At 39.8% G+C, this 14,797-nt stretch overlaps 1 protein-coding gene across 1 annotated transcript in view; it reads left to right on the top strand.

The window, feature by feature from the left end:
• LOC139115809 (germinal-center associated nuclear protein-like) overlaps positions 1-14,797 on the top strand; it is a 43,502-nt gene that overhangs the window by 3,832 nt on the left and 24,873 nt on the right. The window contains exons 2-11 of the mRNA XM_070678179.1: positions 1,015-1,096; positions 1,655-2,107; positions 7,289-7,476; positions 8,301-8,409; positions 9,079-9,315; positions 10,121-10,216; positions 10,476-10,618; positions 11,476-11,550; positions 12,173-12,381; positions 13,129-13,335. Of these exons, the coding sequence (XP_070534280.1) occupies positions 1,015-1,096; positions 1,655-2,107; positions 7,289-7,476; positions 8,301-8,409; positions 9,079-9,315; positions 10,121-10,216; positions 10,476-10,618; positions 11,476-11,550; positions 12,173-12,381; positions 13,129-13,335 (1,799 nt within the window). The remainder of the gene's footprint in view (positions 1-1,014; positions 1,097-1,654; positions 2,108-7,288; positions 7,477-8,300; positions 8,410-9,078; positions 9,316-10,120; positions 10,217-10,475; positions 10,619-11,475; positions 11,551-12,172; positions 12,382-13,128; positions 13,336-14,797) is intronic.

The raw sequence follows: 14,797 nt of genomic DNA, 5'->3' as shown, positions 1-14,797 counted from the left end.
TAGTGAAATGCTTACCATCTTGGAGGATTAAAACATGTAAACGCAACTTTCTTGAATCCCAACTTTGATATATTCTGAACCACCATTTATGTTATCTAAAAGAAATTGCTCATAATAGTTTGTCATGATAGGGTGGTCAAATAAATAGAGATAGAGAAAGTTCTAATTTCCATTTATGGTTGACTTGGTAAGGATAAAATAAGATTACTTTTTGAGGAAAAAAATAGAGTGGTCAATTAAAAGAGTGGTCAAAGTGATGGGGTTTTTATGGTAAAGCTGGGCTGTAAGATTCCTCATGTGCTATTTATAGCACTTATGCAATCTGTGTAAACAGTGCAATGAAAGAGTAACATGATTCCTTATAATGCTTTTGATGACCTTGAACTTCTTATGTTTCAAACATTTGTCTCTTCAGTGTGCTTTCTCTGAGTATGTACAGTCTCAACTTATTCAACAGAACTTACTTACAGTGTTAATTTGAAAGTTAAAATGTGCTTGGTTATTAGGATGAAAATACTGATGTTAAAAGATAACCAGCTCAAGATTCTTTATAACCTGACAGATATGCTGTTGTTTTATGACGTAAATCTTGATTTAAGCAAGTCTTGTTTACTTTAATTAGAATGCAATTAACTCTCGTTTATTTGCTATTATAGACTAATATACGGTAGTCTGATGAAATATGCAAATCTGTATTTTTACGGAATTATTTTCCATTTTTGGTCAGGCCATCCTGAAATGAGCTATCAGTATCCATCTTCTTCATCAATACATGTGTCACAAAAGGTTATTCTCTACATAACACAGCAGAGCTCTGTCAACTGTTGAGTCGCTTGTTTTTTCAAAACCGCTGGTCAGACAGCTTTAATATTTGGTTTACATGTCCCTAGGATGACCTTAGTGAGATAATTTCATACAGTCAGGAAATACTTAATTTTGTATCCATGTCTATAGTAGCTTCAGGGACTTTGGCCCTATGTTTCTTTATCGTATTGTATTGTCTCACCATTGCAGAAGAAACAGGCTGTCAGAAGACTGTCAGTAGGATCAGCAAGAAAGACAAAACAATGGGGTAGAGGCGGTGGATACAAAAGAGGCAAGTTTTTAGCTTGTGCGCGGTATTGCAGTTTTTCCCGCGGGTTTTATGATTGGTCGTCACCTTAGAATAGAACGTCATCTGATCGTAGAATACAATGTTTGTGTACTTATGTCAATACTGTATATCAACCATGTATCCCTTAATATTCAAATTCCAGTTTAGCAATTTCTTACTCGGCTCTCCAGCCATACCCGTTTCCAAAATTTACACATTTTGTTTTTGTTTCCTCCCACACTGGACCACAGCACTACTTTCTACAAAATCCATGATTGCAATTGGTTTTGCAAAGAACTCAACACAAGCTAATTGCATTAATATGTACATGTATGATCAAATCAAATGGTATGTGAGTTGCGATGAATTTTATAACAAACAAATGATGATGATGAGATGCATACAGTCCTTACATAATGACTGATGTAATGTAGGTTGCATACTTTCTTCTTAAATATACAGAATAAGTTGCTTCAAATACTGCCTGCAAGTGGCAGACTTAGCAGTCTTGCATGTTTTGTCAATTAATAAAATATAAATAATGACTGGTTTAATGTTCAGATCCAAGGCAGGCACAGGCAGCCCAGTATCGAGAGTTCCCAAAGGGAGACCCACCTCCTTATCATGAAATATATGGTGAAGATGACAGCAGTGAGAACAGGGGAGAGCCTGCAGGGTTTGGCAGTAGAGTTTCCAAGGTTGAATCCGAATCCGTGACGGCATTAAGTCCGAGGAAAGCCCTGTTTGGGACGAGCCGGCAGGGACAGTCCCAACCACAGCGCGAACTACCACAGGACAGCTATGAGGAAGGCATCCAGGCCGACGACCTCAGTTCACTAGAGACATTTGGTGAAACCTCTCCCAAGAAAACGAAGAGAAAAGTCAGCCTCTTTGCCCAGGCAATGGCTGGAGTGGCTAAAAGTGAAGAAGGGAAGAAAGGAGTGTCAGTGACAGACAGTAAAATTACACGTAGAGCTGACACAGAGAGGAAAGAAGTGGCAGTGAAAAGTGAAGGTGAGCCAAGTAATACAGTTGGAGACATTAACAAACAAACAAACATACAAGACAGAGATTATCAGAGCACAAATCATGAGATGCAGGATGCATCATAGACCCTCGAAAGAAGAGTCTATGGATACATCTCAGGGCTGTCAATGTTTTTCAGAATAGAAGGGTACAAGTGAAAGAACAGGAGGGTACAGCCTTGTGCGGAGCGAAGCGGAGCAAGGCGTGCGCGCAAGCGCATGCGGGGGGAGGCCAGGAGGGGGGTGTCCCCCCTCCTGAAGCTGAAGCTTTTCTAATTATTCATCTTCAATTGGTGGCCAGTGGTGGCACTTTTGAGGGCAATTTACTGTCAAGTTTATTATAACTGAAGTATAAAAAGTAACATGAAATTGAATCTTGTGAAATGAATTATGGAAGACAAACAGAAGTATTACAGAGTTTATATGTTTATTGATACACCAGGTTATTATTATTATTTGCCTACAAATTGTGTTGAATTACAACCTGCTTAACCCTTTTCCTGCCGAGCGCCCTTGTCCGTTATTCTCCCAAGTCAGTAGAAAACCGCCCCATAATATGTGCCTGCAAAAGATTGGCTCTCCTGCATGTTATCCTGCCAGGCATTTTGGCAGAAATCGCCCATTTTCAGGGTAGTTTTAGCCGTATTTATACGTGTTAGACTTCGATAATTTCTACATGCCCGTAGACAGGGGAAGGAGCTCAAGGGTTGCTGCAGAAAAAAATTGAGGTCACCGGCTTTGTTTGCCCCTGGGAGTGCGTCATTTTATTGCCGTTTCATGTTTATTTTTTCGGAAATAAACTCCTTCAGTATTACGTATGTCCGCTAGGCACAAACATCACCTCACTCGTCTGTTAGTCAGAGACCCTGAGGGTCGTGCTAGGGGTGCAGCAGCACCGTCAAACCTGTCCTGTTTCCCCAGGGTAGGGTCAATTGAATACGTACCTCCAACGACTTGGCAGTGTAGCACAAAAACTACGTTTTTGCCGTTGTATTAACGACATGGCTGAGCCATTGAAGCACAGCTTACGTAGTTTTGCCAGCTCAGTTGGGAGTTGGCTTACGAGTGTTACCGTTCATTACTGACTTAATCGAGTGGTCCTCAGTCAGGTACGGGTTTGTACCGACATGGCTTGGGCTGCAGCTAACCAGTGATAACCAGTCACTACCCCCAAGTCTTCAGTTCACTTTTGCGATGCACGGGTGCAACGCAATATGCTTCCATTGTTCTAGCCATCGACGTGTCCACATGCTGGCAGCCATATTGTACTGCTAGCTGGTTTGCATAACAAAAGCAGTCCCTGCTAAATGCAGACGGTATCCCCGTACATGTAGCATATTGACCTCATGTGCCCTTTTGAATTCTCTGTACGCAAACAGCGTACATAGTTACCAATGCATCGGCAAGAGGATACGTTTGCCTGCAAACCAGAGCCAGTACTTCGGACGGTGGAATAAATAAAAAATCCAAAGCTACGTCCATTGAATGGCACGGCCAAGGCAGTGAAGGACGTTGCCTGGCTTGAACTTGCAGAGCTGAAGCCCAGCTTAGTACGTCGGACACCAGTTTGTAATGGTATTTCCGAGTCGTTCATATCCGTTCCATGGGAGGAACAAGTCGAGCCGTCCCGTCAAAAATACGTTCTCATTTTCAGTCACGCACAACTGAATAAGTGACTTTCGTCTCGCACCATCGGCATATCTGCCAAGTCGTTTGCAAGAGGTAGCCTTCTAGATTAGCATTGCCGAGTTGGTCAAGTTCGGCAGCAATCTCTATAGTGCCAGGCAGCCAAGTACGTCCAACTCCGCCAGAAAACGTCACCATGCTATCCTGCCAAGTCCGCTAAAAAGCGGTAAAAAAAACCAGCCCCCCTCGGGTGTGGGGGACTGGCGGACAGGTTTCTGCACCTTTCCCTGTCCTTGGACTCCCTGTGAACCCATTTCGAGAGCAAACGCCGTTCCTCGCCCAAAACCTGTCCTCGAACGACCCCTAGCGTGAGCAAGGGTTTGCTACACGTAGTTCCGTCGACTAGGCAGGAAAGGGGGTACCAAAAAGGAGCCCGATTTCCACCGCCTTAGGAGGATAACGGCCGTGGCTGCTCAGCTTCTAGCTACACCGAATTTCAAGCGGATTTTCACCGACTTGGCAGGAAAAGGGTTAATAAAGATCGTAATCTGAACCATAATCAGAATCACTGGAGTACTCATCTAAGCCCAAGGCTTGTATCAGTATAGCAGTACCAGCTGACAATACCTCAATATTGTGTGATTCTCAGGCTGATGAAACAGTAGCTTCAGCAGAAACCACATCTGCAAAAACTATTTCTTCAGATCACGGTCCCTCCACAAAAGACCGTGTTCAGATGTAGCTTTAGAAACTACACCTGCAGAAACTATTTCTTAAGAAACAACATCTGCAGAAAGTAATTCAATAATTGTAATACGTTCCCATTCAAAAACAGCTAATCGTATTAGAATCTAAAAAAATCTTGTCCCCACTGTAAAACTGATTCCGATCTGCGTCTGGTTGATACTGCTGTAATTTTATTTTGTCTGTTTCAAGACCTCTCCTCAGAGTTACCGGCTATGAATTTCCAGTGTGAAAATTTACAAATGTAATGGGGTAAATACGAGACCATTACCAGAGACAATTTGAGTAGACGCTACGTCATACAAACAATTACAATACTCAAGTTTACATCCACTAATGAAATTGTGTGCCTTCGTTGTCCGTCGGCCTCTCAGTTGACAAGATTGAGAGTATGTTGATTTATTTACGTAGTAAATCCTTGCGCGTGAAAGTTAACGATCAAATATTTTCTCCTGATGACTATCATAGTATCTATTCTGATATCCCTCACAATAGTCAGAGTTTTGTCGAAACCCACGCCTGCCAAGTGGGTAGGCTCACTACATGCATGTTATATCCATATCCAAAACATGGTTTACCGCCGCGCCACACGTACATGCAAGATACCGCGAAAGTATATAGTCAAGCCTAGCTACATTTGTGATTGCCTAAACATTAAAAAATGTTGGTCTTGGTAAATGATTTTGAAGGATCGGAATACCGATATTTGCTTTTGAGGAAAGATTTCGGATGTCGGAAAATATTTATCAAACTTCAATACTCGGGCCTTCGAAACAATCACAGTACACAGCATGTACTACCGTATGAATACATTTCATAGAACGGCGGCTTGGTGCAAACAAATTCAGTGGTAGTCAAAACTCACTAAATTTATGTCAATCCCCACAAAGTTTGTTTTGCGTTGAGTAAACGATTCTTACTCATTGTAAAGAGCGTTCACGATCTGCAAACGGGAAAACAAATCAAAAATTCCAGTCGCTAAATACACGTAATGCTATGGCATTTTGCTCAGACGCGGCGTGAAATCTGCATTGCATGCTGCTATACCATTGATGGATTGAAACCCCGATCACTGAAATTCCTCAGGAAAATAAAATGATTTACAAATATTGACATTACTTTTATATCCAGAGCTAGTGTGAGCCTCTCGGGGGTCTTTTTTGGACCCATAAATCCAACGAGGCTGTCGACTTTCGTAGCCATATCAATCGTGTACGTCCGAAAACCAATCAGAACACGTAAAGCTTTTTGACAGTACCGATTAAAACCAATCAGAAATCGGCTACCAACGAGCCTTAGGGGCTGCGCCTCTGTAGCACAGCGCAGCCAACGGTAGAATTTGGACAGGAAAGAATTCATAACGTGTGTAAAGATCATTATTGCAGGCCTTGAATAGGGAAAACAGGCGGCGGCAAGACCTGTGTCAGACGGCGATTTGCCGCCGGTGACCGGCTATAATTGACAGCCCTGACATCTAGTGATCAATAACATGCATGTACATCATTTTCATTTGTATGCAGTGTAGTTTTCTATTAAAATGCCATTAGTCCACAATCATAGATTGGTACATGTATGTGAATGGCCATGCAACAAGATCACATAGTTCCCAAGTGCCCTCAGTATACTTTTAAGTTGTTCTATGTGCCTGGTGATGTGAAGAATTTCCTGTCAAAATGCATCATAGAATAAACATGCTCGTTGATTCATAGGCTCCAAAAAATAACTTTGTACTTATTTGAAGATTTGCTTGCTTCTAAAAGGTTCAACCTTTTGAACATTGAAGTCCATTTGGTCAAAAATTATAAAAAAAAATAACAGAAAGATTCATAAAAATAAGTGAAATGTTGCACTAAAATTTTAGTTGGAAAAATCACAGCACTCAATGGCTTTTTGCCATGAGTGCCTTGCCTTAGTCTTGGGGCAGAAAATACCATTTCAATGGTGTGTGGTGGTCATAGGGTTTCGCTTAATCTGAAAATCTTATTGATAGCTCCAGATAATTTCTCATGTGTACATGTATGTACATGCAGTGTGCCTGTAAACATATTAGGGTTATGTAGCTTAAATAATGGAGGTACATTTTCATATAATGGAAAAACCCTTTACCTTTCACACTTCATCAATTAAAAGTAGGTACATGTGAATGTAACTTGGTTTCTTTAACTCTTTGAGTGCTGTAATTTTTCCCACCAAAATTTCAGTGCAACATTTGGCCAATTGTTATGAATTTTTCTGTAATTTTTTGATAATTTTGGATCAAATGGACATCCAATTTCATTTGCTACAGTTTTTCACCAAAATTTTGGCAAAAATCTGAACAAAATTTGACTGGGGCACATTTTATAAAGGTGACAAAAATTTACTTTGGCGCTCAAAGTGTTAAGCCTTTCCGTGCTAGGCCTGTTGCCTGCCATCCTGCCAATCAGTGAAAGGTGGTGTTGAGCCAAAACCTAGTTTCACTGTCTTATCATGTACAAAAAGTAACAAACATACTTGTGCTGAGCTTGACTGTTCAAGCCACACCCTTCCCCCCCACCTCCACTGAAAAAATGCATGTCACTAGACTTTTATGGCTATTATTTATGGTTGTCAAGTAATTTTACTGACTTGGAAAGATAATGGCTACTGAATGCCAGCTTCTTTGCCCTTGAAAATCAATACAATTTCAAACTTCCTCTGTGTAGGGGTTACTACAAGCCACAAAGGACTTGTAGCTCGTCTACTTTTGCTGAAAGAATGTCTAAGCAAATATCTGAAGAGATATTTGACAGAATCATCCATATATTTTGGTTTTGCACAGTTCCTAGAGAAGCAGAATACATGAAAGAGGAAGAGCTGAGAACAAAGATGTCACTGAGATTGAAAGGAGTTCCCAGTGAAGTGAACAACAAGCACTCTCTGCGTAAATTCTTCTCAAAGTTCGGTAATCTGAAGACAACCCACTCTTACCCTGGAACTGGTGCTGCTGTCGTGACTTTCTCTGATCACGTATGTACTTGAACCATTCCTCATGAAATCCAACAGCTATGTATTCTAATTATTCAAAAAAATACAGTGAATCACAGTTTTGGCAAATGGAAGTCAGCGTTGGGCAAGTAAACTATTCAATTTCTTCCAGCCAAATTGCAAGGATATTACAAAATTCTGGGGAAACGTTGAGTAACCATGAGTAACCATGAGTAACCACAGTTTGTCAAACATAAACAATTTTATGGTTGCCAAGCAATCACACTTCAAAAGCTAGCTCTTTATTAGTTACTGACGTCAACTAAGAAAGAGCTAGTTTATGAAGTGTGATAGATCTTTCCTAGTTTACTGATGTAAGATTATTTATTTCCGAATCTATTTATCATTATTGGTAATGGTTGGTTTTTAGGGTGAATCTGTTGTTCATGATGCATGATTCATCCACGATTTAAAGGGAAACCGTCATCAAAAGTGTGCCTGTGCAAGTTTCTTGTTTACAAACGATGCATTTCATGCACAATATCTAGATGCACCTCATCATCATAGCTGCAACATTTAAATTATACGATGTAGATTATGAAAGACATGTTTTAACTTTCATCAATCACCATTGTACCTTGGATACAGTATTTACATTGGTCATATGGGTCCCATACAACCTTTGAGCGCAGTTCCAACGACTGTATCCCTCTAACAGTCATGCATTCATAGTGCATGATTCATCCTAGATTTCATAGTCATGCATTTACGATTCAAGATTCAGATCATATTTCACAGTTCCACATGGCTGTGCTCCCCTTGATAATTTTCAATGATTGAACGTGTTACATTAAACTTCCATACAGGAATCTGCAGCCAAGGCCAAGAAACACGGCAAATACTTAACGCGAGGAGGTGAACCGATACAGATTTTCTGGTACCAGTCTCCAAGCAAGAGGAAAAGTAGCACACTGGGTAATGTATCTACCGACCAAGGAAAAAACAGTGTTTACGCCAACTCAATCTTTTCTCCCAGCCCCTTTGTAGCAGTTGCAGTGTTGAACCAACTGTACAAGTGATCTGTGAGGGATGGTGTGATAATGGATACCATAGCACAGTCTTCACTCTCACCTCCCAGTTTCTCTTTGTGCCACAGAAAACAATGGGATTGTACCAAAACTTGCAGGGGGAAAGGATTAACCCTTTCATCACCATGGTTTAGCCCAAACCCATTGTTATCAATGATGAAAGTGGATCTGTTTACCGGGCAATGGGGTGAACAGGTTAAATAATATGATAAATTCACAAATGTTAAGTTGATTGCCCCTACTAAAATTTTGCAAGGAGCTTCATTTGAGAAAAGTCGCAGCTACAAGAATTGAATGTATGTTGGTAAATCAAAAGATAGTTATGATGCTGAAGTCTAAAATAGTTGAATTACTTTTGTCCTGAATCATCATCTTCTCACAGGAGAAGAGTAATTAATATCTTTTGTGTTAGGCACCCTAAGAAAACTTCAAAAAATTATTTCTATCATGTTATATTCAATATTGTCCTGTACACTTACAAATGTGTACTTTCCGTTGATTTTAATTTTTAATGTAGCTGATATTTTTATATGGGAATTCTGTATTGTGCTGTCAGGTAAAAGTGAAGTTGACAATAACAATGTTGCGAGCCAAGAAGTTCGGTCTGCAGAGAGAGAGTTAGCAAAGCCCACCAGAATGGCTCGCTCAAAGGAAACTGCCATGCCAACGAAAAGTACTCGGATGGCAATGACCAGTGAAAACAGGACATCTGTATCAGATAGTAAACTAGTAGTGGCTAGTGCATCCCTAGCAGTTATGCCCAACACTTCATCCACTACTGGCGTCAAAACTGGTGAGTGTGATCATTTGTGATGTGTGTTTTGATGTGAAACATGGTTGATGCTGCTGGGCACAATTTTGATGGAAAGATGACCTTAAGTTTTAAATTGCTTAGCTTATGACCAATGGGAAGTGTGTTCGTAACGCATCAAAAAGTGGAGGTTTCTTATTCAACCATGTACACATATGTGAGTTTTCTATGGTGAGACAAACCAGGATGATACAGTACTTACAGGAACAATTATCCAAGGTGAACAGTTGCTTATGTGTTATGTTTACTTTTTTGTGTAGCACACACAAGCTATGCATATAACACTGTAGACAAAAAGTAACTTTTTTATCTACAATGTTATCTGCATGATCCGTCTGTCACAAACATCTGAGTGACTGCATCCATTCATTCTACTCACTGTTTATCTGTGCATCTCATCAAAAAATGATTGGTGTCTGTCTGCATACATTGTATTTAATTTTGTCTACCTGGAGTGTTGTCAAAAGACTTGGTTCTTTTCATCTACTATGTTATCTACACAATGTGTGTGTGCTGCACAAAAAGTAAACATAACATATAGGTAACTGTTCAGCTTTGTTGATCTTCCCTGTAGCAAAATACATCCCAAAACAGATTTGGTGCTCCGAAGTCCTTCATGATCACCAGATTCTGGACAAGGCCAGCAAAGCAGAAATCATCCCATTGTTGCCAGGACAGGTACTGTAAGCGCTCAACAAGCAACCATTACAGCATGAATGCCTGCCTTTGCTTTTAATGGCCTGAATCACTCAAGATAGATTTTTTTTTCTGTTTCACACTACCCCAGACCTAAGTACACTTGCACATCTCATCGGCAAAGTTGCCAAGACGGCTGGAGAAAAGTATGAAGTTCTTGAAGAGAGAGATAAACTTCTTCGTCAACGTAAGTAGAAATAGGGGCTGAAGTGGTAGCCACAGTGGTTGATTTGAAGATGATAAAATGTTCCTTGAAAACAAAGCTGATGGTAATGGAAAGAGGAGACAGAGATTTTTCTAAATTCAGCTTTTTAGAAACCAAATGGATATCTGTTTCAGGTTCTTTCAAAGATATCATGTTATCTTTTCTATTACAAAATGTAACCACGTTTGTTGTGCTTTCTGCTTCTTGCACCAATGACATTTCCATTTTCCCATTTCACCAGATCGGAAGAAGACGTCCAACATCAAGGACAGGAAGGCCACCATGGGGTCCTGTCCTGACATGTGTCCTGAGAAAGAGCGGTACATGAGGCAGTACCGCCGTCACTTGAGCAACTTTGAAATCATCCCTGGCACTGACAGCAAGGTAATTTCCATCACTGAAAGCAGATAGTACTGATTTCGAGATTTGACCACTTCTTCTGGTTATACCCGTAGTGTGATGGCTTACAGCAAACATGGCTGAAGAAACGCTGTTGCATGTGTAGTCAGGTCAATACATGTAATGGCCACCCTATTGTTTCATTTCTAAATACAGTGGTGTGGGAAATAAACTCAGCCTTTATGTTTCAAAATGACTTGATTGATTGATTTTTAACTGATTGATTGCTTATATTACAGAAGTTTGTATCTATACTTTCTGATGAAATATATCTATTGTGCCTATATAGGATGTTGTCTACATTCACGGTAGATATTATGATTTTGAGTAATGCCGGGAAAAAATGGTGACATCCTTCACTTTACTGTACATATATCCCTTTATCATGTGCTATATTCACTACATGTATTTCCTGTATTCTGTGACACTTACACAGTCTCACAGACCAAGATTTAATCAAGTAGAAATCAAATACAGCAATACATTTGGCATGTATAACATTTACATTTATCAGTATAGTGAAATAAAAGCCATTCTGTATCCATATATACCATTACATTCTACTTGAAGGAGTGCATTGAAAGTTAAACTTGCAAGCTCTTCTTGTACTTGTACATGCTGTATATATAATAAAGCAAACTACTCCATTTCAAGATAAAAAATTTTGGATCGGAGAAGCACATTATTTCAAATTTTTTTGGTCTTTGAAATTCAAAATTCTTGCAGTAGTCAGAAAAAAGTTAAACTTCTATTATTTTTGAAATTGCCAGTTTTAGACAGATATTTCATGGCCAGGATAACTGTCATTGATGCACATATCCTTGCATTATTCATGTTCCCAGGCAGCAGGTTTCTCAGATCCACAGGTTGACCACCACAACGCAGTCAAGGAGTACAGCAGATCTTCAGCAGATCAGGTTAGTTGCCATGGTAATTGCTTACTTTTTGCGCTTGCATAGCGCCCTCCTTTCAAAATTTTTTCAGCCCCATACATGTACAGCCTAGTAATTATCATTGGCTGTCAACAGTACATCACTCACTCCTGTTGATGAGTCTGATTTGCCCCTCAGCAGGCTTATCACTGTGTTTTCAAAACTGATCTCCATCGTATATGGTAAACAATCCATACCCCTTCATGTTTGAAGCCGATAAATGCAGGTAGAATTGTTTTGACATTTCAAGGTCACTGGCACATCAGTTTCACTGAGCAACTTGCTCTCCAGATTCACTGCCATTTAATATATGCATACATGTAAGTGTGACATCATGATGATCAAAATGACATATATGGACCTAATGCCTACCGTATGAAATTACATTTTGACTGGGCTTGATGTTGCCCATTAATCAATTTCTCAGTTCATGTGAACTTTGGAACGATATTGCCCACATCTGAGCCTATATGAAGTACAGTAAACATATGTCTTGCTGTGTTCAGTGTTGTTTGACAACGTCAAGTGTATGGTATTGAACCACAGTTTCATGGTAGGAGGGTTCAGAGGAATGTTGTCACGTCCAGCCACTGCTTGCCATTCACAGGAACTGCCATTGCCCCACGAGTTGAGATCAGCAGCCGTTCTGACCCTGACAATGAACTACCTGTTACATCGCATCATGGACAGAGGAGAAGGCAGATGGGCCGACTGGTACGACTTTGTGTGGAATCGAACCAGGGGGATCCGAAAAGACGTCACCCAGCAGAATCTGACGGATGTCACCGCTGTTGATCTGATCGAGAAGTGTGCAAGGTTTGTGCCACCAAAAGCACTATTATGAAATGTAAACATGGATAGAATTGTGATACGAACAAGGGAATATTAAATGCGTTGTATTCAGTATATGAATATGTATTCATAAACTCATGTTCCATAATATGTAATACTGACACAGTCAGGTTTTCTGTACATAAACAGAAACGAAAACAGTTTTGCCAGAACTCTTACTGTACATAGGCCTACATAAATACCAATAGACACATACACATCCCAATACTATTGACAATACAATGTAGAATTTTCTTCCAATGAAAACTATGCACACAGCAGCTCATTGTGCCCACTTTTTTGGGTTGAGAGAGAATCCAGACACAAATGTTTTCAAGTCACATGATTGCTTGTTGCATACAGTAACGTCCATAGTCATATTTTGTACCAGTCCACTTCATAGATATGCAAATAACTATGAATTCTTTCGATGTCTCGGTTTTATAAGACGCTCAGTGGTGTTGTAATACACATGCATACATGAATGCAATGCACAGGCAGACAAACATTCACTTTCACAATAACTGAGAACAACAACAAGCTTACGTCCGTGTAACACAGGCAATCTGAAGATGACATTCCATCACACAGGCTACAGAATAAAGCAATACTTCTGCATATGCATATATAATTGTCTTTATATACAGATGCCTTCACATGTGTAATTTTCATCAAATAAGAAAGATCAGAGCTCACCCAAATCTAAACACTTTTTAAATATCTGTCTTGTAGATTTCACATTTACTGTTCACATCGGCTCTGTGAAGAAGAAATGGGTGTGTTTGACCCGAAGATCAACAACGAAAACTTGACCAAATGCTTGCAGAGTCTGGAGCACTTCTATTACGATTTGAACACTGAACACATCCACTGTCCCAATGAAGCTGAGTTCAGAGCCTACGATATCTTGTTGAATCTCAATGAAGGAGACATTCTCAGGTAGGTAGTCCGTCTGCGTACATATGCCTCTGCATGTCTGTGACAGATAAGGCAGCAAGCAGCAAGTAAACAATGATTGAGCATATCCAGTGATCAACTGTCTTTGCCCACACAAGTTTTTTGCACTTTATTTATTCTTTGAGCGCTAAAGGCAATTTTTGTCATCCTTATAAAATATTGTGAGTCAATTTTTTTCAGATTTTGGCCACAATTTTTATAAAAATCTGTAGCCAATTAAATGTGATGTCCATTTGGTCCAAAAATTATCAAAAAAATTACAGAAATTTTAATAAAACTTGAGAACATGTTGCACTAAATTTTTTTTGAAAAAAATACAGCACTCCAAGGGTTAATTACAAGCATAGTAATTACAAGCATATGGTCATCATTTGTTTCATTGTGTGTGGCTGTGAGTGTACCTTATTAGTCCCCACGGACACCGTTCGGGGGACTTATAGGTTTGGTCATGTCCATGTGTGCGTCCGTGTGTGTGTGTGCGTCCGTCCGTCCGTCCGTCCGTGCGTCCGTTCACGCAGATATCTCAGAGATGCCTGGAGCGTTTCATTCAAACCTGGTACAAGGATTACTTCATATGTCATACATATGCACGTCGATTTGTTTTGTGATACGATCCAATATGGCCGCCAGGCGCCATTTTGTTACGATTTTTTCATGTACAAAGCCAGAACTTGGGCATATCTCAACCGATTTTATTCAAAGTTGGTACAAGGACATTGACCTATGTCATACATATGCATATTGATTTGTTTTGTGATACAATCCAATATGGCCGCCAGGCGGCCATTTTATTACGATTTTTTCATGTACGGAGCCATAACTCAGACATGTTTCGACCCATTTTATTCAAAGTTTGTACAAGGACATTGACCAATGTCATAGATATGCACGTCAATTTGTTTTGTGATATGATCCAATATGGCTGCCGTGCGGCCATTTTGTTACAATTTTTTCATGTACAAAGCCATAACTCGGGCATGTCTCAACCGATTTTAGACAAAGTTGGTACAGGACATCGACCTATGTCATACATATGCACGTCAATTTGTTTTATGTTTCAACCAATTTTATTCAAAGTTGGTACAAGGACATTGACCAATGTCATAGATATGCACGTCAATTTTTTTTGTGACACAATCCAATATGGCTGCTGTGCGGCCATTTTGCTTCGATTTTTCATGTACAGAGCCATAACTCGGGCACATCTCAACCGATTTTATTCAAAGTTGGTACAAGGACATTGACCTATGTCATACAAATGCATGTTGATTTGTTTTGTGATACGACCCAATAAATTAAATAAATTGCCAATTTGCATTTACATGATGAACTTTTGTTTTAAGGGTGAATGTCCAGAAGCACTGCATCAAACTTTATAAAATATGGTACCAGTGATAATCTATCATTGTTATGATAGGATGCAAAATGTTTTGCAACATCCTGT

The sequence above is a fragment of the Ptychodera flava genome, chromosome 17 (genome assembly GCF_041260155.1).
Source record: "Ptychodera flava strain L36383 chromosome 17, AS_Pfla_20210202, whole genome shotgun sequence".
Classification (NCBI taxonomy): Eukaryota; Metazoa; Hemichordata; class Enteropneusta; family Ptychoderidae; genus Ptychodera; species Ptychodera flava.
Note: the sequence above shows the minus strand (reverse complement) of the source record. Positions and strands in the feature narration are given on the sequence as shown.